The following is a 27,279-nucleotide window of genomic DNA, read 5'->3' as shown; positions in this document are numbered from 1 at the left end:
AGGAAAAGGTTCATTTGGCATTCAATTGATTTGTCCAAAAGATATCTGGATTTCTTCCTCCCTCCTTTCTTTCTTTCCTTTCTTCCTTCCATCCTTCTCTCTCTATCTATCTCTCCATCTACTTATCTATCTATCTATCTATCTATCTATCTATCTATCATCTATCTATCTATCTATCTATCTATCTATCTATCTATCTATCTATCTAACTAACTATCTATCTTTCTGTGTGTGCATGTGTGTGTGAGAGAGAGTGAGAGCGTTTGTGTGTGAGTATGTGTGTGTTTGTTATTTTTGATGGGTGTGTGCAGCCTAAGTTGGCCTCAAACTCAGTATATAGACAAGGATAACCTACAATTTTTGCTCCATCTGCCTCTACTTCCTGAGTAATGGGATAACTTATCTTCTCCATCACAACCAGTCATTATGGTGCTGTGGAGATCCAGTCTAGGGCTTCCTGAATGCTAGGCAAGGACTCTATCAACTGAGCTTGTGTTTTGTTTAATTTCTCTAAGGAGAGAGGAATTAGAAAATGTGCTTTCAGCACATTGAGCGGGAAACTTCAGTCTTTTACTCTTTAAATAATATCAGGGTGGTGACTTGGGTTTGTATTTGGGGAGACAGAAAGACTTACCAGGATAGAGAACAAAGAATTGGATGTGGTTGTGCATGCTTATAATCCCAGCACTTAGAAAGCAGGGGCAAAAGGACTTTGATAGGACTTTGATAAATTCAAGACCATCATGAATACATAGTAAGTACCAGGCCAGCCAGGACTGTATAGTAAGACCTTGTCTCAACAGCAGCTACAACAACTAATAATAATAGTAAAAACTGATGGTGGATTTGATGATTGGATTGAAGTTATTGCTAGAAAAAAAATTTAAAGTACTCTAAAATGTTTCTGTTCTTAATTTCTATTTTGTTTATTTTGCTCTTTTTGTATAGATGGTATAGATGAGTGGGCACACCAAGAGCTGGTTTAGGCTTTTCCCCATTTCAGTTTTTGATCAGTAGTCATAATTGCCCATAATGGTTTTGTTCTTACAATAGGTGACAGGAAGGTAACACATAGGGTGGCAGATATGTATGTGTGTTCTCAACGATGAGTGGTAGAACCATATCTAAAAAGACACATGTGGAGTAGTATGTTTAGATCGGGTGCCTTTATCCTTTTAGTGTTTGTGACCCTGTCCGTTCATCCAACATTCAATAAATGATGATGCTTTCTGTGTATCCAAAGTGAGAGAAGATCAGGTCTGTCTCCCCTCTACTGCCACAACCACCTCTCTGTCCTTCACTCATGAAGCTTCAAGAGTATACAGAGACCAGAACCTTGGATAGCCTGAATTAGATGGAATGGAATGTGGCCCAGTAATGGGTAGACAGACATCCTCAGCAATCTTCATGAAACTAATCATACTCTACCCCTGCAGATAGCCAGCCCTGGACATCTGATGAAACTGTGGTGGCTGGTGGCACCGTGGTGCTCAAGTGCCAAGTGAAAGACCATGAAGACTCCTCCCTGCAGTGGTCTAATCCTGCCCAGCAGACTCTATACTTTGGGGAGAAGAGAGGTAGTGTCTCATGAGTGACCTTTCTCCATGGGAATCATGGGCTAGGAGAAAGGGACAGCAGAGGCTGAGGGGAATTGTCTTTGTAGTCCAGAGGCTGAGAAACACAAGGTATGTTATTTGAAAATGCAATCAACTGTGGGCTCCTCATTTGTTTACAGAGAAAAATCAGCACTACAGCTCTGACCTTAGCCATGTGTAGTCTTATCGGTCTTATAGTCTTATAAGGTCCTGGAGTAGTATCACCCTGAAGAAGCCTTATGAAAGCTGATACCAGGCAGCCCCAGGCCTTCCTAAGTAATTACACATGATACAGACTATACTGGCCTATTAAGCTACTGTGTCCAGTGACTCATGAAAGTCACTGAATGAGTCTTTCCTAATTTAGGAGGGTTTTTGTTTTGTTTTGTTTTGGTTTGGTTTGGTTTGTCCTCCACCCACACCACTCTGCTCATCCCTTCCTCTCAATTATTGGTAGCCCAGGAATGGAAGGTAAACATGTAAGGAAGGTCCTGGTAGAATCCTGACTCTCAGTTCTGATTTCCCCAGCCCTTCGAGATAACCGGATTCAGCTGGTTAGCTCCACTCCCCACGAGCTCAGTATCAGCATCAGCAACGTGGCGCTGGCAGATGAGGGGGAGTACACATGCTCCATCTTCACCATGCCTGTGCGAACCGCCAAGTCCCTCGTCACTGTGCTCGGTGAGGCTCCCAGACCTCTGTGTGCCCACAGCATGCTGCTCTGCAAACAAGTCTCCCTCAGTTGGTCCCCAGAGCTTCCCAGAACCAGGCAGGCCACCAATAATATCAGAAAAGTTCTGCACATTTCCCCTTAAATACAAGGAAAGCGGAGTTCTGATCTGCTGTACTTACTGTTTAATCTGGACCAAATCTCTTTAAGCATAAACTTCATAATTTATAGCAAAGAACAGCCATTCCATTTCACTCCAAAAGTTATATGTGGAAATGCAAGATCTATATAAACTGCCTAATTCTAATTTCCAAGAAAAGGTCTTCAGTTGTTTGAATACAGTTATCTTCATCCTATATTCTAATTCCCATCTCCACTCTCTTGAGCCTTTCACTGTGTATCTGCATGGCCACCTAACTGGACTCTGGGGTATCCATTCTCTATCATGCTTTAGGCACTGCATCCCGCTCCTCCTACACTATCCTTCTTCCTCCCCTTAGTCTTCCCATCTCGTCCTCAGGAAGTAGATCCAGGAGGATGCTGACCCTTCATGCTTCCACCCATCTTTCTAAACCAAAATAGAGCTCAGATATCCTGTCCCTCGTAGAGGACATGTCTACAGGGAGAGCTTGAAGTGTGACTTCACGGTGCCTCTCCTTCCTATCCTGGCCATCCCCTCTCTATGGCAGGAATCCCACAGAAGCCCATAATCACTGGTTATAAGTCATCCTTACGGGAAAAGGAGACAGCCACTCTAAACTGTCAGTCTTCCGGGAGCAAACCTGCGGCCCAGCTCACCTGGAGGAAAGGTGACCAAGAACTCCACGGTGAGTAGCTCCTGCCATGGTGTAACAGGAGTGAGGTGGTGCAGGGAAGGTGTGTGTGTGTGTGTGTGTGTGAAGTATGTCTATATAGGGCACATAAGAAACAGTGGAGATGAAGAAAGTGAATGACAGATACATTGTGAATGCGTGAAGAAAGTGAATGACAGATACATTGTGGACGCGTATATGTCAGGGTCTACATTCTCTTTATACATTCATATCCATTTCAAAAATTTTCTAAATTTGTCCAAGATAGAATCTGTGGAGCCCAGACTATCTGTATGTTAAGATACAGTCTGTCTGTATATACTGACAGTGTGTCTCCTGTGTGTGTGTGTGTGTGTGTGTGTGCATGTGTGTGTGTGTGTGTGTGTCTTCTATCTGTTTCTGCATTCCAGGAGAACAAACACGCGTCCAGGAAGATCCCAATGGAAAAACCTTCACTGTGAGCAGCTCAGTGTCATTCCAGGTTACCCGGGAGGATGATGGCGCAAGCATCGTGTGCTCTGTGAACCATGAATCTCTAAAGGGAGCTGACAGATCCACCTCTCAGCGCATTGAAGTTTTATGTATGTCATGGGCTTTGGGGTGAGAAGGACCAGATTTGAGGTAGGGAGTGAGGAAAAGAAAAGTGTTGCTGGCTACACATGAGGCAACATGCATAGTTGAAGTAGCAAGGCTTGAGAAAAAAAAAATGCCCTGTGGTAAACATTACAGGCTTTGTCTCAGTGAGTTGACTCTGCGTGTGCTGCGGGAGAGCAGCCACAGACAGAGGGTAAACAAATGAGTTGGGCTACATTCCAATAAAACTTTATTTACAAAAGCTCGCAGCTGGCAAGGATTTGGCCCATGGGCCAAGTTTACCAGCCCTTGGGCTACACTTGTAAAATGGAACTAGGCTGTAACCTATGGTGGTAAGTATAGCAAACCCAGAGTCTTGGGATGTAGCTACTACTCTGTACTCCACTACATGCTGGTTGTGTGGCGTGAAGACAGCTCTCCCCCGCTGATCTTGGTTGTTTCTTGGTGAAATGAGAGAGGTGAGCATGGCCATCATGACGGCCTCTTATCACTCTAACATTCTATGACGCAAGAGGTGTGGGTGGAAGAGAAGCCCAATTCTCTCCCGTGTTGAAACATTCCAGGACTTTCTCCTCCCAGTCATTTCTCTATTTGCCCCAGTTTCATGCTTTTACTAGGGATTCCGATCTAAAGTGGCCAGTTGTCAAAATTGCTGCTCACACTTACGCCACACCTCTTCATCCTCTTCGTGGACCCTGCCTTTATAGTACCCATAGGGAATGTCTGAAGAAGCTGGGATATTTGCAGATTTTCATCTGAGGAAATCTGGAAACTTTTCAAAGCAACTCTCCTGTATGGAAAGGAAAAGGAATAATTGAAGTGTAGAAGCTGAGTATGGAGGCGTGTACAACAATGCATTTCTTTTCCTAATTTACCAAAAGGTTGGGGAATTTTCAAAAATAGCTAGAGCTTTTAATCTCCTATGGAAGACACAAGCTGATTAATTTCCTAACTTCAGTGCCATTTAACTAGTGGCTAGACCCTTTATTCAGACTTTAACATTAGTTAATTTTGGACAGAACCATAGTCCATTTGGATGACACTCAATGGACAGGCAGATGACTAGCCTTCTAGCCAGTACTGACACCGACTAGCTGTATGGGCTTGACCAAAGCATTTAATCTTGCTGTAATCTAGCCTCCTATCCTGAATTACACTGAGAATAAATGGAATAATATACAAGAAAGAACTCTACAAACTTCCAAGTTCTAAATTGCTATAAAGTACCTTTGTGTTTACTAGTTCCAAGTGTGAGGCCCTGGGCCTCGGGCAGTTCTCTTGAGCCCTGGTTCCCAGCCATAACTAAAGAGTACTTAGAGTCCCCAGAGTCCTCTCTTAGATACCAGGCCACTTGGCTATTGATCTGCAAGGGTTCCCTTTGGCCTGTGATCAGCCAACAAACGCTCCATTCCAGGTGCTATGCTGGAGATCTCTTTAGCTGTGAAGCCTCAGGATGCCCGTTTCTCTCACCTGACCTGGCTCTCCTTGTCCTGTATGATTTAACTGAAGCATGTTCATTAACCGCTTGCTAAGGCTGGCTCTGTCCTTAGGGATAGTGCATCCTCTTTTATCTGTGGTTCCAAACCAGCATCTGCTCACATTGTTCTAAGCCGCCATCTGGACCCAGCCTCCTAAGCAGCCTTTTGGCATCAGTGACAGATGTCATTATTTCCTCACAGAGCCATCCATATTGTCTCAGGCCTTTTTTTTTTTTTTTTTCCAGCCAAAATCTGACCCCCGCCCCTTGCTGTTTCTATGTTCTCCGTCCATGTTTGGACTGGCCATTCAAAGGGATGTTTTGTGTTCACGCATGGCTTTCGCTCCTAAGCTCTCTCGCAGAGCAGACAGAATGGAGAGGTTATGACTCAGTCAGTGTCAAGTTCACTTTCTTTGTTCCATTAAAAAATATGTATTAGGTACTGTCTATGTGCCAGGCAGTTTGCTAGGCATGAATAAACCATGGGTTCTCCTCGACTGCTAAGACATCTCGTAGGCCCCACCCAGGACAGGCCTGCTGGAAGGCCATCACTCAGAGGTTGAGATACACCAGGTTGCTCTCAGTCAGGGGCACTCATAGTCTGTGTCCACAAGAGCCAGGAGGAAAAGGGGCTTGTTCACAGCCTCTCGGACTTCTGAGACTTCGGGAGATAGAATCTGTAGCATGTAACTAGATGATTTCAAGGTTTTAGGGATCTCCTATGCAGAGTGGGGAGTGGGGTGCTGACATCATGTACTTCTCCACAGACACGCCGACAGCCATGATTAGGCCAGAACCTGCACATCCCCGTGAAGGCCAGAAGCTGTTGTTACATTGTGAGGGGCGTGGCAATCCAGTGTAAGAAGAGCAGACTGCAGTCTCTGATACCCCTCTATACTCTCAGATAACCCCCCACCCCTGGGTACCCGCCGAGCCATACTCCTACTCCCCTAACTGTACAACAGCACCCCTCCTTTCTTTCTACTGCAAATCAGCAGAAGTGAGGTTGGAACACTCCCTAGCTCAGCTCCTTTGGTTCCCCTAAGGAACAAATTTACAGTAAGATATGGATCAAAACATCTCTACCTTCTTTAAATTGTACCTAAGACTGATACCCCCACACCCCCCACCAATACCCACCCTGTGGCCCATTCAGCATCTTAAGCTTCACCATGCAGTTTCTGACTTCTCTGTTCCCAGTTTGTTTTTAATTCCTCTAGCCCTTTGGTCCAGGCCATCCTGAACACTTCTCATCTTTCCATCTCAACAGCCCCCAGCAGTACCTGTGGGTAAAGGAAGGCAGCGAGCCACCCTTGAAGATGACCCAAGAGAGCGCACTCATCTTCCCCTTCCTGAACAAGAGTGACAGCGGTACCTATGGCTGTACAGCCACCAGCAACATGGGCAGCTACACGGCCTACTTCACCCTCAATGTCAACGGTGAGTCTCTTGGACTTCTCTCCTCCAGCATCTCCCTTCTTTGGCCATCTCTTGCTCTCCTGATGGCAACCCCCTACCCTGAGTGGTCGTAGGGTGGATGGAAAATGTCCACTGCTGGAAAGCACTGCACTTAGGCCCTAGGAATGTGTACCAATGGTCAAGCAATATAAAGATGGGCTCCCGTTGTCTCTGTCTGCAGGCAGTGGCTCCTCTGGAATCATCTCTCTCACCTGATGGGGAGAATATCAACTTCATTTAGAGGCCCCTCCTGAGTGCATGTGAGCTTGCGGAAGAGCTCCTCCTCCTAGGGCTAGATGCAGCATGCATGCCACTGCCACCACTTCCCTTCCTAAGGACCCTGTGTACATTATGATTGGGCAAAGAATAAAAGAAACCAGCAGGCACTGTGCCTAGAGATGGTCAGAATCTCTCCTCTAACGCTTCCAAAGGGACAAGAGATTGCTTCTTTCTAAAAATTCTTCTCAAAAATTGGAACCACCAGACATCTAGAATGTTTAGGTTGGTCAGTAAAGTATCTGCCCGTTGGAGCAAAATAAAAATCGGTGTGGTAGCTCACATTTGTAATCCCAGTGCTGGGAGGCAGAGACAGCCAATCCTGCTTGCTGAGCTCTTGGCTAGTGAGAGTTGACTGAAGTGACCCTGTCTCAAAGAGTCAGGATGGAATTCCTCTGGCCTCTACACTTAGTACGAAGACATACATGCACACTCACACACATTTGCATGCGTATACAAACAAACACAAAAAGATACAGTCAAACCCAGCTTCAAGGGAAGTGACAGGCTCAGACAGAGGTGGCTTTAGAGGGAGCTGGTAGGGGAAAAAAAAATTTTTTTTTTCTTGTTTTGAAGACACCAATGGCATTGAAGTCCTTCCAGAAAGTCTTCAAATCTTTCTGCAGAATAGGGGAAATGTTGAAGAAACTTCAGGGTGTTTCTCCATTTGAAATACCCAGTAAGGCAGGGAATGGGGTGCCTAACACCCAGGGTCCCAGGGTTGAGGAAGAGCCCTAAGTGTTTGGGACCAGAAAGTCTACATTGGTGATTAGCAGTCCTAAGCCAAGCTCGCACCCCCATGGGCAGCTCTTCAGCACAACCGAGCTAGTGCAAGATTCTGAGAGCTACAGCAAGGCACTGAGATCTAGGCTCAGCCCCCGGATCTCTCCAGACCGCTTCTGATGGTGACTAGCAGTGAAAGAAAGTTTATGTGCCCCGCAGCTGGTATCTTGTTGATCCTTCTGCTCTGGGATTAAAAAGCTAAGCAAGAGTGGATTGACTGTTTGCTGCCAGTGCTGACGCCTGGTGGTGGAAGGAGTTACTGCAGCCTCTTCAGGAATCTTTTTTTTTTTTTTTTCCCAGTGAAGACTTGCTCTGAATGAAATGAAAGGAACTTCTACCTGGAGACAGGGGGTGGTTATTGACAACCCCAGAGGTCAATTTTGACCGTGAAAGACTGTGTTTTTCCAAGAACGTTTTACTTCTATAGCTTCTGGAGCAAATATCTACTATTGATTTCCATGGTGGACCATGTCTCATGTTTCTTCACTCATCTTCCCCTACGTGCACATACATGCACATTCACACACATTGGCATGCATATACAAACAAACACAAAAAGATACAGTCAAACCCAGCTTCAAGGGAAGTGACAGGCTAGGACAGAGGTGGCTGTCTGTCATGTCAACACATCTGTCCCATCATGGAACTCCTGAGTCATCCCCCACAGCCCTCCCAAGCAGAACATTTTTTAAAAAAAGAAGCATAGATGTTTTTCTTTTCAAACAAGGCATGGGAAATCAAGGAACTAAAAAGCTGGCCCAGTCAAGCCTGAGGAAACATAAGGTAGGGAAGAAAAAAAGTATAGGAGTCAATGAGGCTCTAAGACTCAAGCTGAGTCCAAGGGAAAACAGGAGTTCTCCCATGGATGGGGGAGATATGGTTGTGGCTAATGTAACTGTAGAGACATCATAACTGTCCTGGGCTTGTGCATTCATCCTCAGACATTTGGGTTTCTGACCAAGGTTCAGATTTTTATTGACATTCTTGGTCCAGGTTGTACTGAGATCGGTCCACACCTATTACAGAGGGTGGATTTCGTATAGCTAATGGAGGGAACACTAGCCATCATGGGAGAAACCAAACAAGTCTTGTGCACAAACCTTTAGACAATGTCAGCGTAGAGATGAAGTCCTAGGCCTCCTTCCTTGGATGGGTCAGAAGATTGGGTTTTACTGAATCACTAATCTTCCTTTCCAAGAAGGAATTACTGAAGAAAAAGGCCAGCTATATTCAAGAGCATGTAGACTGGAGAGCTAAAGGAAAAAAGAAATACCTGGGAGCAGAGACACCAAATACTATGTGATGTGATAAGGCAGTTGTATAGGTCACAGCCCAGGCTGCGATAAGGATGCTGGGATAGAACCTGAGGTCTTGGGTTCATCTTAGAGAAGGTGGATGATTTTCTAATTCACATACATCAGACTGTAACTTTGCTCTCTAGGGGAATTTACAAGTCTTATACAGGATGGCACAGTCTAGCATCTTCTTTGCAAGGTGCTTTCCAACTACTTAATTCCTGGATCTATCAGTTTTCACTGTTTCTTCTCCATCTGATCTTAAGACTGGAAAAGCAGCAAAGAAACCCCTAAAGGAACTAATACAGAATACCAGACAGGATGTGAGAAGACATGGGAGACAGTCAAGGAACAAGAAAACACAGATGTATCTGTGTGTGTGTGTGTGTGTGTGTGTGTGTGTGTGTGTGTGTGAGAGAGAGAGAGAGAGAGAGAGAGAGAGAGAGAGAGAGAGAGAGAGAGAGAGAGAGTTGGAGGGGCAGAGTGGAGGATGGAGAAGAGGGAGGAAGAGGAGAGAATTTTTGATATTGATCACAGGCATTAAAGTAATTATCTCTGATTAAGGTTAAGCTTTGATGCCAAGGAAGCAACTTGGATAGTGGCGTGAGAGCTGGTTTGTTTATTGCCTGTTGAATACATCCATTTTCTTTAACAGTTACTGCATTGCCAGCATGGTGATACTCACTTGAGCACAGACTAAGGCATGTCCCCTTGCATACACCTCCTGAGTTCTCTTGATGTTGATGTCTCTCCTGTGGAATTATCCAGGGCCAAATCAGCATGTGAGTTAAAAGTCCTCCCCTCCCCAGTTCTAACTGTAAGCCTGTCCTCCTTGCAGATCCCAGTCCGGTTCCCTCCTCCTCCAGTACCTACCACGCCATCATCGGAGGGATTGTGGCTTTCATCGTCTTCCTGCTGCTCATTCTGCTCATCTTCCTTGGACACTATTTGATCCGGCACAAAGGTCAGAGGCATCAGGAGGACTTGGGTGTGTGGGGAGATCAGTTAGGAAAGGACAGACAGTAAGAGGGCTTTCAGACAGGGCCCTGTCTGAGAAAGAAATACAGCCAACCCATACAATGCCAAGGCTGTGATCACTGAGCAGCATCAGCAACCCCACAGTCAAGCCTGATCACTTGGTTAACATCCAAGTACAATTAGACCTGCCCACTCAGTCAGCTGCTTCTTGCTGCTCTACATTCGGCCGAGCCCCTTCCTTCTTGCCCTCGTCTTCTTTTCCATCTGTTTGGCTTCCTTTCCTCTCTTTGGTCTCCTTCCTCTTCATACTCATTCATAGCTTTCCTTTTCTCATTGTTTTACTTTCCCTTATATTCTGGTACTACATGCAGCCAGCAGCCTAGCTGTCTAGCTAAGACTGGTCATGCTTAAGTCATATCTCCACTACATACACACACACACACACACACACACACACACACACACACACACACACATCTCTTTTATCCCTTGCCTACATTATAGATGAGATTTTAGTTAAAGGCAGAATTCATTATTCATGGGGGTGTGGTCAGGTGAGGGATGTTGGCAGCAAAATGCAAATTAGAGAAGGCGGGATGGAAGAGAGCTCTAGGCAAGAGAGAGATGAGATGAGCAATGTGTGAGTGGGTGGGCAGGAAAGTGGGCAGGGTGGACTCTGGAGGCTGAGAAGCTTCTGAAAAGAGGAGCTTCTATCTCCACACAGGAACCTACCTGACACACGAAGCCAAGGGCTCTGACGACGCTCCAGATGCAGATACGGCCATCATCAACGCAGAAGGCGGGCAGTCAGGCGGGGATGACAAGAAGGAATATTTCATCTAGGGGCACCCACTCATCTCCTGCGCCCCCCCAAGGGGCCCCATGGGGACTGCTGGGCTGTCACCAACCTGGACTTGTACAGAGCGACCCCAGGGCCGCCCCTCCCGCTTGCTCCCCAGCCCACCCAGCCCCCTGTACAGAATGTCTGCTTTGGGTGCGGTTTTGTACTCGGTTTGGAATTGGGGGGGGAGGAGGGCGGGGGGAGGGGTGGGCCGCCCTCAGCCCTTTCCGTGGCTTCTCTGCGTTTGGGTTATTATTATTATTTTTGTAACAATCCCAAATCAAATCCGTCTCCAAGGCTGGAGAGGCAGGGGCCATGGGGGTGAGGAGAGCAGCAAATCTGCCATGTTCGGAGAAGGAAGTTGGAGGCTGAGAAACAACTGAGGAACAGGGCTGGTTTGCAGGTGGGGGCTTAACACGGCCCTCCTTCCATGTGCACGGCCGATCTGCCTGCCAGGCGTCTCCAAGGAGCTTGGGAATATGGCGGCAGGGGGCTAGTGGTGGCTCTCTCTACCTCTGCCAGCCATGCCTTGTGAGCTAAAGGCAGGGAGACAGGTGTGACACCACCGACACCCCTCTACCATTACATAAGAAAGGAATGAGTAGGAGAGTCCTCAAGAAGACATGAACTGAAGATGGCATGCAGCCACACAGGGACCCAGGGCTTCAACACGTCCCTCCCAGAGAGAGTAGATTTCCAGAGAGAGAGGTCGGAGGAAATGGCCCTGTCCGTCCCCCCACACGATGAATGAAGCTAGGCTCTTTTCACAGAATCGGCCCTTGGGGGGCGGGGGAGGACAGCGGAGCTCAGCTTTCTCTCCTTGCTCCAGCATTTGTGGGAGAGGCACTGTTTCTGGGCCTGGACAGCGTCTGCTTCCTGCACCTCGGAGGGGGCCCCTCACTCTTACCCAAGACCCTGGACTGTTGCACGGCAACCGCTCCTCTCATGGCATTGCTCAGCAACGACTCCTCCACCCCGTGCCACCCCATGCCCTCTCCGGTTCCCTGTGCCAGCCCTCAGTCCCTCCTCCCTCAGCAGCCAGGCAGACATGACAACAAAATTACTAAAAGGAGCTTCGCTGCAGTGAGCTGTTTCCTGCCCAAACCGAGGGAATAATGTGAACTCTGTGCATGTGTGTGTGCGCGCGCGCGTGTCTGTGCGTTTGTGTAAGTGTGCGTAAGTATGCATGGGTGTGTGTACATGTGTGTTTGTGTGAAGAACAAGAAGCAAAGGGATTGAGGAGAAGGACCAGGGGTCTCGGGTGGGTGACAGGGCATGGAACATGTGAGGCATGAGGTGGGCTTTGGGAGTGGGTGGTTCCTAGTCAGGGTTTGTACCTCACCTAGGGGGCGCTGCTCTGTCCTAGTCGTTTCCAAGTCACTCTCGCTGCCTCTCTGAGCGAGAGGGAGGTTCCAGGATGCCGTTTGCCCAGCTGTGCATTTTGCCCCTCTCTGAAACACCCCTCACTCGCCATCCTTCCCTGGACCTCCCACCTCTGAGCCACGGAGCCAGGGCCACAGCCTCTGCTATGCACCTCTCAAGCCTCTCTCCCTGGCACCGACTCTGGATTCCCATCCTTTGGACCCAGTGGCTAGAGGACTGGGTCCCCATCTCAGCTTTTGGTTTACTGTCTTCCTTCTATGGCCAAGCTGGTTGCTGTGGAGATGAGATTGCTCACCCTCGCCATCCAGGCTGGCCCATCCCTCAGACCCGGGATGCCCTTGGCATCACTCACCCCCCCCCCCTCCTCCAGCATGTCCTCCCTGCTCTGACAACAGGTGTGCAAAATGGGGCGGCTGCAATCCAGCAGGCCCGCCTACTCCTTCAGTTCAGGTAACACTTTTGTGAATCTTCCAGCCCCTGGTTAGGGTCCTGGGTACCCCAGGCAGCCCCTCGCTTAAGCCAGGGATTCTCCTCTTATAGCAGCAAGGGAAGCCCTGGGCCCCAGGCCTGTCCAGGCTCCTCATCTCCCTCCCAGCACCCGCTTTTGGGAAAACGACTTTTTTCTCCTTGAGCTGAACCACTCTGTCCATATTACACAGAAGCCATATTTGTACTGGGCGGGCGGGGGGGCGGGGCAGAGGGGGCCGTTGTGCTGTGTGTGTCTGTCTGTGGGTGGGGGCGGGGGCAGGGGGCAGGAAGGGGATCGTGTATCTTTATAATCTTTCTAACTCTCCTGTGCTAATCTCAGAGGGGCCACCCTCAATATATCTGGATTATCCGTGTGGTCAGGCTGCCTCCTTTCTGCTGCTTGCACTGCTGGCTGGGCTGCATGTCAATCAGGGCTGCCCTCATGTCCCTGGCACCCGGCACTCGAAGGGTATGGCATCCTTGCCATGCCGCTCCTCGGAGCACCTGTGTATGGGATCAAGGGAGAGAGTGTCTGAGTCACCTGCTTCCCAGAGAACATTTGGATTTCAAGCATGTCATCCGACTGCTACCCTGTCACCCTCTGCCCAGCGATGCTGGCCAACACCGTGATGGAGGTGAAGGCCCCACCAACCCACCACCCAGGATGGAGAGCATCATCAGTTTTTGCCAAACTCCCTTTCTAGCTCTCTCCTGTTAAACCTGAAACTCGACCTGTGTACTCATCCTTTTGCACCTCAGGTTGAGGGGATTACTGAGAATCCACCTACTGAACATGTATTCCGCATTTTTTTTTTTCCTGGCCAGAGAAATAACAATTCTACCTCCCATCAGAAACTTCACTTATTGCTAAAATGACAAGCCAATGAACCATTCCCACAGTCTGTATGTCTTACAACAATATGAATAGAGATTACCCAGTGGGCTATAGTCTCACATTAAAGTATGCTGTCCCACGGTCCCCCAGAGCCTATTTTGATGTGTCAGACCATGTGTTCTGCTTGGTGTGAGAGATGCATTCATTGAGTCCATAGGTGGTAAGGCAAACGCCCAATTGCTCCCTGAAGGAGACTCGTTACACAGCCTTGACAGGCCTCCAATCTTCTGTCCCTCTCACCCTGCAGCGCCTGTACCTCTAGATAGCAAAGCACACACCCAGGCACCACCCAGCAGCTAGCACTCAGATGGAGACACACTGATACCCAGCACAGGGACGCAGATAAATAGGTGCATTCCCCTGCTCATTCTACCACACGCAAAAGACCTCCGTTTAAATGCATAGTCTCAGTCTGGACAGAGCCAACAGCAAATGCCCTTAGCACAACTTCCCTGCGAACAGGGGAACTTTTGAACTCTTTCCTTGGATCTCATTCAAAGGAATAGAGAACAGAGAGAGTTAGCAGATGCCCGGTCACTCCAACTTCCCAGCACCTCTTTCTTATCTCTGCTTCCTGTGTAACCCCTGGCCCCCTCATCCTTCCTTATTCCTGAAGGGTCCTCCCTTGCTGGAAAGCTCACTGACTTCTTCCTTGCCACTTTTGGGAAAATCCCCCCTTTTGTGGCCTTCACCACGTTGTTTTCCTGAGGTCATTCTGACCAGCCAAACCCAGCTTCAAAACAGGAAGCTCCAGGACAGTACCCTGTGTTAGCCTAAGGTTTAAGTAGGCAGTCCTGAGTGTGACCCCCACACATATCCCGGCTCTGCCCAGAACCAGAGAGCATTCATTAGCCCTGGGCACTTATCTTGGAGCCACAGCTGCTGACCGAGAGTCCTGGCCCTGTACTCTGCCTGCCCTGAGCCTGCAGTGCCATGGGGAACTGTCTGCACCCGGTGAGTGTGGGGGCCGTGCTCCGTGACCCTTGCCGCTGTCCCGTTGTCCCATTCCTTCTACCTCCTCTGAATTCCATGCCGTTCCCTCTTTTGACCATCCCCTAACCCTGCATTTCTTTCTTTCTTTTTAGTTTCAAAACTCTTTTCCCTTTCTCTCCATACCTCAGTTTCCTATCCCCACCACCATTTGTTCTCTCTCTCCCTCTCTCTTTCTCCCCCTCTCTCCTCTCTCTCTCTCTCTCTCTCTCTCTCTCTCTCTCTCTCTCTCTCCCCTCCCCTCCCCTCCCCTCCCCTCCCCTCCCCTCCCCTCCCCTTCTCTCTCTCTCTCTCTCTCTCTCTCTCTCTCTCTCTCTCTCTCTCTCTCTCTCTCTCCCCCAGTCCTGTGCAGGTTTCTCCTCACTTCCCTCCCCATCCTACTCTTCTAAGTCTCCACACAGCTCTGACCAGGCTCCTCTGTGGCTCTGACCATGCTGGTTCCGCAGCTTCCCTTGTCACCCTGCCCACTGTACCCACCTCCTGTAGGCAGATCCCCCTATTCTCCAAATCCAAGCTCCAAATCCAAAGTGCACCCCAGCCTCTTCACTGAGGTTCCAGATGCCCTCCCTGACTGACTGTCCCTTCTGGGTACACCCTGTAGGTGGAAACCTCCTTTTCACTAGACAAGAATGAGACTGAGTGGCTTATGGATCTGTGGAATTATTCGTATGAAGAAAACGCCTATGACTTTCCCGATAACTACAGCGTTGGGGCAGCCGCTCCCTGCCGCTCCTGTAATCTGCTGGACAGTTCTTCACTGCCCTTCTTCATCCTCACCAGTGTCCTGGGCATGCTGGCAAGCGGTGCCGTCCTCTTCGCCATTCTCAAGCCTCTCTTCCACTGGCAGATCTGCCCCAGCTGGCCTGTTCTGGCACAGTTGGCAGTAGGCAGTGCCCTCTTCAGCATGGCGGTGCCTATCCTGGCACCAGGGTTCAACACTGTCCATAGCACAGGCCTGTGTTACCTGGGCTACTGGGTCTGGTATACTTCAGCTTTTGCCCAGGCCCTGCTCATAGGGTGCTATGCCTGCCTGAACCCCAGAGTGAATATAGGTCAAATCCGTGGCCTCACCTTGGGACTCACTGTGGCACTTTGGGGAGCAGCTGGCCTGTTAGGGCTGCCAGTCACTTTGGCCAGTGATGTTTACAATGACCTCTGCACCCTTGCATCCAACAAGGACCTGGAAGCTTTGAAGTCTGCACACTCTGCAATCTGTTTTACCATCTTCACCGTGTTCCCACTGGCTCTCTTGGCAGCCAACGGGCTGAAGAAAGCATTGAGCAAGGAGTCAGGCCCCTGGGTTAGTGTCCTGTGGGTCTGGTTCATTTTCTGGTGGCCTCATGGGATGGTTCTCCTATTTGATGCCTTGGTGAGGTCCCAAATCGTGCTTTTGCCATCCTGTCCATCCCAGCAGATTCTAGATGTGATGCTGAACCTGGCAGAAGTCCTAGCTGTGCTGCATTGTGTGGCTACACCCCTGGTCCTGGCCCTGTTCTGCCACCAGACCACCCGTAGATCCTTGGTCTCTCTGTCCCCCACTGCAAGACAGTCTTCTCCTACAGATGCCTTTGCAGGCAAATGCTAGTTCTTTCCCCATGTGTCAACCTAAATTAAAGTCTATACTGCCTTTATGAAGCGGGTGTTTTTCTTATTTCATCTGGAGAAGGAGAATGACCATGGAGAGACAGGAGGGCAATATGAAGCCTGCCTTTCCTGTTTCTAGAGTTGCCCTGGAAGAAAGAGGATGGTAGATAAACATCCCCAGGGCATAGAGATGTTCTCTTGAGGTGAGTGATGACTCTCTTCTTGTGGGGATAGAAAAGAGAGACAATGGCGTGAGTGGAGAAGATGAACTCTCTAAACAAGAAGGCAAGACTCGATGAGCAAAAGAAGAGAAGCCATTTCAGAAAGTAAGTGAATAGGTATAGAAACCGAGTTGCGGGGGCAGCAGGGGCCGGGGGGGGGGGGGGGACGAGACAGAGATGAGTGGCAGAGAGTGAAGCACAAAGCAGTGGTGCTCCCCTCCTGTCCGACCCATCCAGACAATCCTTGTCTTCTTGGTGGGAGGAAATGAAAGAAGTATGTTCAGGGACATTGGGGAATGGCTACCCTGTTAAGGTTGCCAGTCACTTTGACCAAAGATGTTACCATAGCCTAGTCTAGGGCATGTGTTGAGAGTGTAAAATGCTGCTTCCTAGGAGCTGTCTTTTGCAAGTTAACTCTTCATCATGACCTGGACACCCCTGCCCAATCTCTCTCTCTCTCTCTCTCTCTCTCTCTCTCTCTCTCTCTCTCTCTCTCTCTCTCTCTCCTTCCCCCTCTCTCCACCACTCCCCCCTCCCCTCTCCCCTTCTCTCTGCATGCACGTATGCACACTTGAGTTTTTCATTACCATGACCTTGATTCCTCTGTATGCTCATTTCTCTCTGTATGTGAATGCATGCATGCTTGGGTGACTGTGAATCAGTGTGTGTGTGTTCTTGCAGGTTTATTCTTCATCATGACCCTTCTTCCTCCTCCCCCTTCTTTCTCTCTCTCTCTCTCTCTCTCTCTCTCTCTCTCTCTCTCTCTCTCTCTCTCTCTCTCTCTCTCTCTGGTGTGTCTATACATCTGTCTCTCAATCTGTTAGGACCTGTAGTATCCATGTTATAATAGAGGCATGCACGCAGTGAAACGTGTCTATGCATGAGCTTACACTCAGTCAGTATCTGCAGTACACACACACACCCATGTGTGTGCACAAACCTCTCGCAGAGCCCCCTTCCTAACTTAAATCTGTTGCACCTGTTCAGGGTGTAAGGGCAGAAATCTCTATTCGGTAAGTTCATTTACTTGCTGTTTATGTCCAGCATTTCTGTATGTGGTGTATAGAAGAAAGAGATCGTGAAGGAAGAAATGGTGAAGCGACTCAAAGGGAGACACCCCTACTCAATCCATCTTGGGGCTCAAACTGCCCAAGTTTCCCTTTCAAAGCCCAGCTCTCAAAAGAAGCCTTTACCTCACACTAGTCTTTGTGTCCTTCTCTTATCCACCCCCAGCATCCTAGGACATCTGTCCCCCCACACTTGCCTGCTTCTCTGTCTGTTTCTTGTGACTTTGGAGGGTTGTCTTCATGCCCTGCCCAGCAAAGCTTGGGTAGTGTGCAGGAGGACAACAAGTAAGACACTCTTCATATGTAGCACACCTGTCAAAATCGATCTTACCCTCTACCTGGAAAGACCACAGATTTCTTCAAGCAACCCACCTCAAGCCCACCCCGGAAAACTTGAGTGGCTACTTCACATCGATCTCAATCTACTTACAGTCTTTCCATACTTTCAAAAAGGTTCTCTACTGTCCTCTTCCCTAAGGTATCTATGCATGACATTCTGGGTTTAAGGACGGAGAGGAAAGTGAAGGAGATGGGCAGGGATGACTTAAAACATCCTAGGCTGGAGGGTGCAGAAGGATCAGGGAATTTTCCTGGGTGGGTGCTTTGACAAAGACTCTAAATCTCCCTCCTCTGGTCTCTTAGCAACCACCAGGTTTAGTTCCTGATTGGTGCACCATAAATTGAAAGGCGTGGTTGTGGGACCGATTGAGACGCGGGAGACATTCTGAAACATAAAGGAAGAGAAAGAAAATGAGGAAAAAGGAAATAATTTACAAGCCTAAATTATGCTCAGGTCTCCAACCATAGTGATGGTGAATGTGTCCTGGTGTTTTTGTTTTCTATTTCCTTTTCTGTTGCCAACTCCCCCCCACCCCCCGCCGCCCCCTCCCCACACCCTTGAATCTCCAACTGCTCTCGAAATCATTCCAGATGTTGCTTTCCTCTCTTACAAGGCACTGGATTTAGATGCTGACCTAGTTTAAGGGGTGGTAAGGCTGTTTGGGCTCCCTGATTCTTCCCATGCTCAGGGGAAACTTGGCCTAATACCACCAGGGCTGTCTCTTCTACCTGGATCCTACACTCCCAGCTAGATCTCCCTCCTCGTCCAGTCTGGGTTGAGTCCTGGTGATAGCTGACAGCTATCACATCTCTTGCGAAAGGAAGGCAGAAACAGAAGCCAGAAACTGATAAGAGGTCACCGCAGATTGGAAACAAGAACGCTTAAGCTGTCTGCTCCCCCTCCCCCTCCCCTCCCTCACCCCTGCCTTCTTGCTCCAGGCCCTTTGGGACTGCCCCCCCCCCCTCGCCATTATGTATCCTGCAGCTGGACAGTTCATCCTTATGTCTAACTCTGACCTCAGCCAATTCTAGAAGCTTTCCATGGGGACCTGCTACCCAAACCTATTTAACCCAATGGGTACCACTAACCACTCTAAATTGGGTTGGAATGTGGCATCTTCTGTGCAACCCTTCAGGAATACAAATTCTGTTCCCTTAGAATTTAATCTACGGGTTGGCAGGGATTTTAGCTGCGTATGAGTTATTGGGCCTCCTGGCTAAGAGGGAAAAAAAAAAAAAACTTCTCTCAGAAAGATCAGAGTCAGGGAAACAAGCTCTCGGGGATGCATAACGCCCCGGGGAGGGTCAATTTACATTAAGGGCAAAATTTTTTTCTTCAGGAAAGTTTGAACATCACATTGAAGCTTGTAATTCATTTATTTTTGGCTGAGCCCCGCCACCCTAGAGGATTTAGGAAACAAATGCACATTTCCTAAATCCTTTCATCCACCACCATACCTCTACCCTCCTTCCCTGTCTCCCAATACCTTTCTTCTGCAGCCTCCTAGGAATTCTCACTGAGAACTTCACTGGGATTTCAAACCCAATTCTTTGCCAACTCTAATTGCCAGGAATTTGCATGAAAACTATCCTATGCTATCTAATTATTCTGACAACAGCAGTCCTCCGTCTGGGCACAAGGAGAAGCGCAGTTTTAATTAACAATAATGCACCTTGCAGATGAATGTGACGGTCTAGGTTAATTAACAAGTCCAAGCGTCTCCAAATCATCATCCAGACATTTAGGCGATTTGGATAGGAGAGGTATGGAGCGTATAAGGGGTGGGGATAGCTTTCAAAAATCAGTTCAGAGAAACATTCCGGTTGGTTTTCAATCTCTTCTATAACCATTGGATGGAGGGAAGAGGAAATCTCAAAGCAGAATTCCCAAATATTTGGGTTGGGAGGTTTGGGGACAGCACATTGTTTCAGGCCAGACATCTTTGTGCCACTTTTACACTTAGAATATGTTTCCCATACTTCTAAATACACGACAGGGTTAAGTCCTTATAATTCGCGGTTATCTCTAATTTCTTGTCTGTTTGCTAATTTGATTTCTAGCATGAAAGCACCACCTTTCCCAATCACTGACATTACCTGCTGCTTTCCTTTGTGTGTCTTGAGCACACGTGGGGCGGGCACCTAAAGTTGCCTACACCCAAAGACACTGCACACAGTAGCTCAAGTCACTCCCTTGTCTCTCCCATCAAGAACGATTATTTGCATATGTAGCTAGAGTTTTCCTGCCTTGCCCACAGTCAGGACAAACCTTTGTCACCCGCCAGTCCCACAGCCGCTCAGACCCAACCAAGTGAACACAGAGACTTATATTGCTTATAAACTGTATGGCCGTGGCAGGCTTCTTGCAAACTGTTTTTATATCTTAAATTAATCCATTTCCATAAATCTGTACCTTGCCACGTGGCTCGTGGCTACCAGCATTTTCACACGCAGCTTGTCCTGGCAGGCGGCTGGCAGTGACTTCTTCTGCCTTCCTGTTCTTTTATTTCTCCTCTCTGTTAGTCCTGTCTATACTTCCTCCCTAGCCACGGCCAATCAGGTTTTATTTATTGACCAATCAGAGCAACACATTTGCCATACAGACCATCCCCCAGCACAGCCAAGTGCAGACCATCTCAGGCACCTGCACTCAGGCCCATGGTCCTAATCATCCTCTATGCGGACCTGCTGGGTAAAGCCACGAGGAACCCGAGAACAGGCTTCCACAGGACATACAGAACATCCCACAGCATGCATAGATTTCTTAAGTAGTTTTCAGGGTGCTAGGATAAAAACATTCCACATAGCCTTAAGCTGCACCCTTTGTCTCTCTAGTCCTGCTGATAGCATGTGCCTTGTGTTCCCCTTGAAATCAAGTCATGTTGTGGGGAGAGAAGGAGTACACGTCTTGGAAAGTCTTGTGGAAGTCATAGAGTCTGTCTTTAAGAACTATACTATCATACCTCAGAGTTGGGATTCAGTTCCCCATACTGCTCTTGTAGTTCATGGCTAGTACTGTGCTCACTGTCTCAGAACATTGGTTGTTAGTCTGGGACTTGGCTTTTCCTCTTGTTCTTGAAGTTTTATTCCTAATGGCAGTTTCTCAGTTCTCTGGATGAGAAAGTCCCTTCTCTGTGCCAGTCTTCACATTCGCTCTGCATATATTGCCAGAACTCTCTTTCCTGTGTTCTTTGTGTGAATGACAGCTCCTAATCCTTGGGGTCTTGGAACAAACATTAATTCCTTCAAATCTGACCTGGCATCCAAAAGGGATACAGCTCTAGCTTCCTCATGGAAATCATTTTCCATACCAATTCTATTGGGTTATGCCTTGTTCCCTCCTCCCCCCCACCCCCTGCCTCAAATTTATTTTGTGTATATGTGCACATGTGTGAGTGTGTGGATGTGGATACATGCACAGATGGAGGACAGAAGAGGGTGACAGATACCCTGGAGCTGGAGTTACAGTTGGTTGTAAGCTAAGACCTAACTGTGGGTCCTCTACAAGAGCAGCAAGTGCTCATGGAAAATGCCCCTGCCTCAGGCTCCCAAGCCTTTAATCACCCTTCGTTCTCAGCCATTCTTCTCCTCCAGAGTCAGTTACAAAGCCCTGGTCATTGACTGCCACTCTCTCTTCACCTCCAGAAATGTTTTCCTGGGCAAATTAAGAGAAACACATGTTGGGATTCTAGGCATAAGCCACCACACCCAGCTGATGCTGTTTCCATAGCAGCAAGAATCCCACACCAACATTGTCTTGGTTATTCACTTACTGTCTGACCAGTTTATTTCCCATAGAGCCCTTCCTTCTACTAGTAGATACTGAGCTTCAAGAGTATAGTGCCTGGGCATGAGCACAATCAGAGATCAATAAATACATAAGCGAATTAGTTCATTTTATGTATCTGAATAAAGCGTAGTTTCCCCGCACTGGAGGGTTCATAGCCATCTAGTCCTGAAAAGAACAGAAACAAACAAGCAAACAATTGGTGGAGAAATCCGTAAAAGCAAAACAAAACCAATCATCAATAACAACAATAAACCCTTTCTTCCCCTGAGTCACGCAAGGTGTTATTTAATTATTTCAGGGTCTTGTTATTTAGTTATTTCAGGGTCTATGCCTCCCTTTCTGTGCCAATTCATGGCTAACAGAACTAGAGGATTTCACCACGTAATGAACAAATACATTTGTTCTTCCTTTGGGGCATTGCTAGGCTTGGGACAGCCAGGAAAAGGAGGGAAAGGCTGTCATATTTCATCTGTCCCTGAGGAAAAGAGAATCATGGGACACTCCCTGAAGTTCTTGCACATTGAGTCTTCCATTGGCTCCAAATCATGTTCAGAGTCCAGCTACTGCCTCAGTTCTCATCATAGTCCAGGGAAGGGCCCACATTTCCCAGAAAAGAAGTCATTTTGTTCTATGTGGTAACCTTCACCTAGTTTTCTCTACTAATTTTAATTTAGCATTCCCATCAGCCTTACCCTACCCCCTCTCTACCTCTAAACTCTACTTCCTTCCCTTGCATTTTGTTCTCGGTAACCCTCATTCTCTGGGGGCAATTTATCTTTCTTATGTTCTAGGTACTTGGTCACGTTAACTTTTTAAAGCATATAATGGGTATAATTAATGCCATGAGAGCAATTGGGAGAAACAGAAAGAAACTTTGCAGTCATAAACAAGATTGTCTTGTCTGACCCATCTGGTCCTTTTCTCCTTTCCTTCTTGATCAGGGTTTCTCAGTCTTCCAATGAAAAACATTGGGCTTATTTGGATTCCAGAACACACATCTCCAGATATTCTCAGCTAGGCTGCTTCTTCGCAGCCAACCTCAGAGCCCCTGCTTGTCTCACTGGCATTTTTTCCTGAGCAGACCCAGAGATGGACATTTACCGTCATATACTTTTGCAAGGTGGTTGTGGTAGATTCTGGAAGCCAACACACAGAAAACCAATTACCCAGAACAGAAAGGACGGGTGTGGCGCTTGGAGCAAAAGCTTGCTGAAAATGAGTTGGCTCACTCTGTAGCCGAGAAATAGGTGGGGTGATTGTATTTTTATCAACCTAGAAACTTCCCAAACCACAGCCATGGTTCCCTTGTTCTGGCCACCCCTTTCACTCCTTCCAGTTTTAGCGAGAGATGCTTCTTCCTTCCCAGATTTAGTTGATTGATGGGAGAAGACTCACAGAAAGTACTAGAGAATGTAAAAGGAGCAGACAGAAGGAAGGATACCATGTTAGCAAAACTTGAAAGAATACAATAAAATTTAATAGAGATGAATAGAAAACCTGCAACTCAAACAGCAACCGCACAGAATAGAATGGAAGAGACCTAGCTCAACAGACAAAAGTCTTTATATTAAAAACAACAACTAAAAGGAAAAAAAAAACCTTAGAGGTTTTACTTGGCTACAAGCTAAGGATGATTCAATCGTGTGTGTGGCAGCCAAAACGCTAATGCAGTCTCCAACTGCATTAGGAGATGCAGCATCCAGGACAAGGGAGGGCATCATGCCACTCTTGCCCTGACAGGGTGTGTACAGAATGGAGGGCTCAGATCCAGGTTCCATGTGTTCAAAGGACCACTAGCAAAGTAAGCCTCTTAAAAGATGTTGACCAGGGGGTTGGGGATTTAGCTCAGAACGGTTGCCTAGCAAGCAGAAGGCCCTGGGTTCAGTCCTCAGCCCTGAAATAAATAAATAAATAAATAAATTAAAAAAAAAAAAAGATGTTGACCAGAATGATGATGACCTAAGAGACCATGCTTTGGCTGCAAGGATGGTCTGAAGGAGTGCCCTGGGGGGTGTGGGAGAACTGCACTGGAAAACTGGAGCAATTGCCTATCTGTGCTGAAGTAAGTGGAAAGTGGGGCTGTGGGGGAAAATCTAAGATAGGCGAGCAGCTTCAGAACTGGAAATAGTGGATGAGATGTAGTAACAGCGAGAATGACGAGGTATGAACTTGAGGAAATGCCATCGATGGTGGAATCTCTGCCTCAGAGAGGGGCTGTCACACTCTCACCAATGGAGGAAAGAAGGGGGAAAGAGGAGAGGACAGACAGGATGAGAGGAGTCTCCCGCGCCAACTCACACACATATGTGAGCAGACAATGGCTCTATATTGCTTCAGGTTCCTTTTATTGATTAACTGACCAGATATGAGCCGTGACCTTATGGTGTCTGGAGACCAAAATGAAAGGCAGAGATTAAATGCATAAACACATGAATAAATTACAAATGTTACAAGATGAAAGGACTGGTGAATTAGAAAAATGAATAAAAGGGAAAGAAATAATAATTAATGCTATAGGGGTTTTGTTTTGTTTTGTTTTTTGTCCAGAAAGAGCTCAAGCTGAGGTTGGGCAAGAGAATATTCAGAAGGTAGCACAGAGTGTCCTGTCCTTAGGGTGGAGCTGAGAATGCCATAACAACTACCTCGCATTCAAGGAGAACTTTTTCAATCATGGCGTCCTTGGCTCAACCAAAGATGTTCTGATTCAGGTTACTTGGCACAAAAGAGCCCCAGGTCCCTCTGATAATACATTAAATGACATAGCCAGATGAAGATGCATATTTTTTTAAATTCAGATTCCCAGGTCTCACATTGATTTTAATCTCTGTTTGGATTCTGGAATTAAACATCTGATCCACAGCTCAAACAGTTTTGTTTTCTCTGTACCTGGCTTATAGAACAATGAAGGAATCCTTAGCCAGATGTGGACCTGACCTGAATTTTTCCAAAAGGTGGGGACCAATCCTGGCACAAATGACTGCGGAAAGAGTGTTGCCGGTGCCGGGGGGCCCTCTAGTGTTCAGATGTTGTCACTTCAACTCCCACTTCTCCCAGACCCAGGGTGGGTCCTAAAATCTACTGTTAAAAGGTCTAAAAGGAGTCTTATTAAAAAAAAAAAAAAAAAAAAAAAGTAAAAAAGCCGAAAGATGTGCTTCTGAAAGTTCTTCTCTGTAATTAATGTTAATAATAGAGATGGGAAAGCACAAGAATTGCTTTCCAAATTCCCTTTGCCTCCTTTTGCCTTGAATTTGGGTATTCTAAATTTAAACAAGGAGATTGAGAGATACACAAGCCTTACAGACTTAATAAACAATTCTCTAAGGATACCAGACATTAATTGGGAATTACAAAGGTCAGTTTTGTTCTATGAGAAAATACATAATGTACTAGTGTTAGGTGGCTGAGTTGAAACACTGGGCAGAGGTGCGGGGTATGGGTCCTGTGTTCTGTATCACCTACCTTCTGAATTCTCATTTTCTTATCTGGGAAAAATAATGACACTTGCCCTACTTAGCTCACAGGTCTGATGTCAAGATTAAATGGGCTGACAGATGTTGAAGATATAAAATCAGTTACAGCTGGGAGGAAATATGCCATAATTAGTATTAAAAAAGAGTTTGCCCTGCAGGTGACTGGGGAAATGCCCATTGTCTTCTGGGATCATTCCATCTAACCACACATTTTTCTAAGTACATGAACATATGGGAAATGAACTTTTGGAAGTTATCCCTCCACTGCTGTCCTTGGGTCTTCTCTCATGACCACAGGGCTACAGGTCTATCTGAGACAATGTTTAATAGCAAACTACAAGGAAGATTTTAAATGGGAGCCAACGGGTGTGGGAAGGTGGTAGTGGTGGCTAGTTGGAACTGGGCATGTTGCTGCCTTTGGGCTGGCTTGGACTATGTTATAGCATTATTTAGAGCAGATTATAAAATGTTGCTCTTCTGACAAACAGCAATGATCCCTCTGCAATTCCCTTCATCATACTAACCATATTTAAAGATCTTAAAATGATCCTCTTCTGACTTGCCCCAAAGTCCTGGGGTTCCCATCCCTTTCAGGACATTTAGTGTAGGAAGGAGGGGTCAGGGTCACTAGAAGAATGTTCTGGCTCAGTAGCTGAACTTGACCCAACTCAGCCAAAAGAATGTAAATGCCCCATGACCTACTTCAAGCGCGGGACTAACGCTACTCCAAGTATGGGCTGTGAGTCATGACAGGGGAGTCACCTAGAAATTTGCAGGGAATACAGACTCGTAGACCCCCACTCAGATGTGCTGCTGAATCAGAATCTGCCCCTTGATAAGATCCTGTGTGATGTCTTTGCACAGTAGACTTCCACCATTGCTTGAGTGAATTCTAGCAACTTCTCAGGGGGAAGAGAGGGAAGAACATCCAGTCTTCTGGAGGCCTCCCAGGCTCTAGCTCAACCCACTCTAAAACAATTCCACATGCAGACAAAGAGATTCTTATAACATGTCAACCAATTCATAAGAATCCATGAGGATCATCGTAGAGTAAAAACCAAATTAATCATAGGGCCCAAAATCGCGCCCTTCCCCACCCCCCCCCACAAACTCCTGGACCCACCCCTCTCACCTTGCCATTCATGCTAATATCCAGACATATGGATGAAAACCATCCCTTGAAAGCAAGCTTCCTTCTTGATGGGACCTCTGTGTCTTCACATAGTATGGTACCACGGTCCCACTGTCCCTCAACAGCTCTCTTTATCTAGACAAGGCCTCTTGTCCCTCAAGACTTAGCTTAGGTTATCCCCTTTACCTACAGCCACCCCCTGTGCCCTGCTGGTTGGATTGGTGAACTAGGTGTGCTTGCTTGCCATGTGCTCCCAGAGCAACTTCGGCATTCGGATGTAACCACTGTCCTTGTGGACTGCTCCCACAAGTCTTAGGCAGAGTCTGTGGCTTTCTTGTCTTTTGATTTCTAGAAGCCAGCCTAGTGCTAGACAGGGCACACATTTTAAACATTGCATGTATATTAATATTAAGAGTATATTAATATCATATACTCCTATAGTAGAGAGAATGGGCCATTCCAATCAGAAGTGAAGCAGTTTTCCCAAGGATAAGCTGCTAGAAATCTTTAAAATCTAAGATCTGAACCCACGTCTGTGTTCCAAAAACACTTCCAATCTCTTGCTCTTTCTTTCTCTCGCTTTCAGATGGTAGTGAGTCATAACACACACAGCCTCGATGCTCTGGTTCACATTATAAATTCAGATGCGACCTTCTGGGAGAGAGCTTTGAGTGAATCAGGTTCATTCTTGTACAGAAGATGGCTGAGGCCCAGAAACATGGAAGAAGGTTCCCCCTTTGTGTTCCTCAAAGCATCCGATTCCGTCTTTATCACACTGTAATCGGGGCAGGATGAGATGACAGCCGATGGGGGATGGCGATGGGCTAGGCAAAGGGAGCCTTCTCCACATGAGAGTCAAGCCGATCTATACGCACCGTCAGGAACTACCGAGGTAAATAGAAGATGGACAGAAGGACAAAGAAGCTCCCCCCTCCCCTCAGCCCCAGGGGAAGACTGGACAGAATCCCTCACTCAGAGCCCATTTGCTTCTGGCCTCACCACAAGGGGCCACATCCAGATGGAGAAAATGGCTAAGAGGGTCTAGCATTTACATACATTTGCATATGTTTACATACTCGCATAAGAACAAGTAGTTCATTCTCCAGCAATTTTCCAGTAAATGTGATTATTGCCACCTTCAGGTTGTCACGGATAGGCTTT

General features: G+C 47.2%; 2 protein-coding genes across 3 annotated transcripts in view; both read left to right on the top strand.

The window, feature by feature from the left end:
- Cadm3 (cell adhesion molecule 3) overlaps positions 1 to 13,620 on the top strand; it is a 33,204-nt gene extending 19,584 nt beyond the window's left edge. The window contains exons 2-9 of one of the 2 annotated variants that reach the window (XM_006990554.4): positions 1,437 to 1,577; positions 2,124 to 2,276; positions 2,955 to 3,092; positions 3,488 to 3,658; positions 5,916 to 6,006; positions 6,419 to 6,588; positions 9,799 to 9,924; positions 10,663 to 13,620. In XM_006990554.4, the coding sequence (XP_006990616.1) occupies positions 1,437 to 1,577; positions 2,124 to 2,276; positions 2,955 to 3,092; positions 3,488 to 3,658; positions 5,916 to 6,006; positions 6,419 to 6,588; positions 9,799 to 9,924; positions 10,663 to 10,781 (1,109 nt within the window). In that variant the 3' untranslated portion in view covers positions 10,782 to 13,620. The remainder of the gene's footprint in view (positions 1 to 1,436; positions 1,578 to 2,123; positions 2,277 to 2,954; positions 3,093 to 3,487; positions 3,659 to 5,915; positions 6,007 to 6,418; positions 6,589 to 9,798; positions 9,925 to 10,662) is intronic. The other variant, XM_006990553.4, reaches the window with a different exon arrangement.
- On the top strand, positions 13,612 to 16,150 carry Ackr1 (atypical chemokine receptor 1 (Duffy blood group)). The gene is made up of 2 exons (XM_006990555.4): positions 13,612 to 14,479; positions 15,117 to 16,150. The coding sequence occupies exons 1-2, from the start codon at positions 14,459 to 14,461 to the stop codon at positions 16,098 to 16,100; spliced, it is 1,005 nt and encodes a 334-aa protein (XP_006990617.1). The 5' UTR covers positions 13,612 to 14,458; the 3' UTR covers positions 16,101 to 16,150.
- The last annotated feature ends 11,129 nt before the right edge of the window (positions 16,151 to 27,279 follow it).

Source organism: Peromyscus maniculatus, chromosome 11, assembly GCF_049852395.1.
Source record: "Peromyscus maniculatus bairdii isolate BWxNUB_F1_BW_parent chromosome 11, HU_Pman_BW_mat_3.1, whole genome shotgun sequence".
Lineage (NCBI taxonomy): Eukaryota > Metazoa > Chordata > Mammalia > Rodentia > Cricetidae > Peromyscus > Peromyscus maniculatus.
Note: the sequence above shows the minus strand (reverse complement) of the source record. Positions and strands in the feature narration are given on the sequence as shown.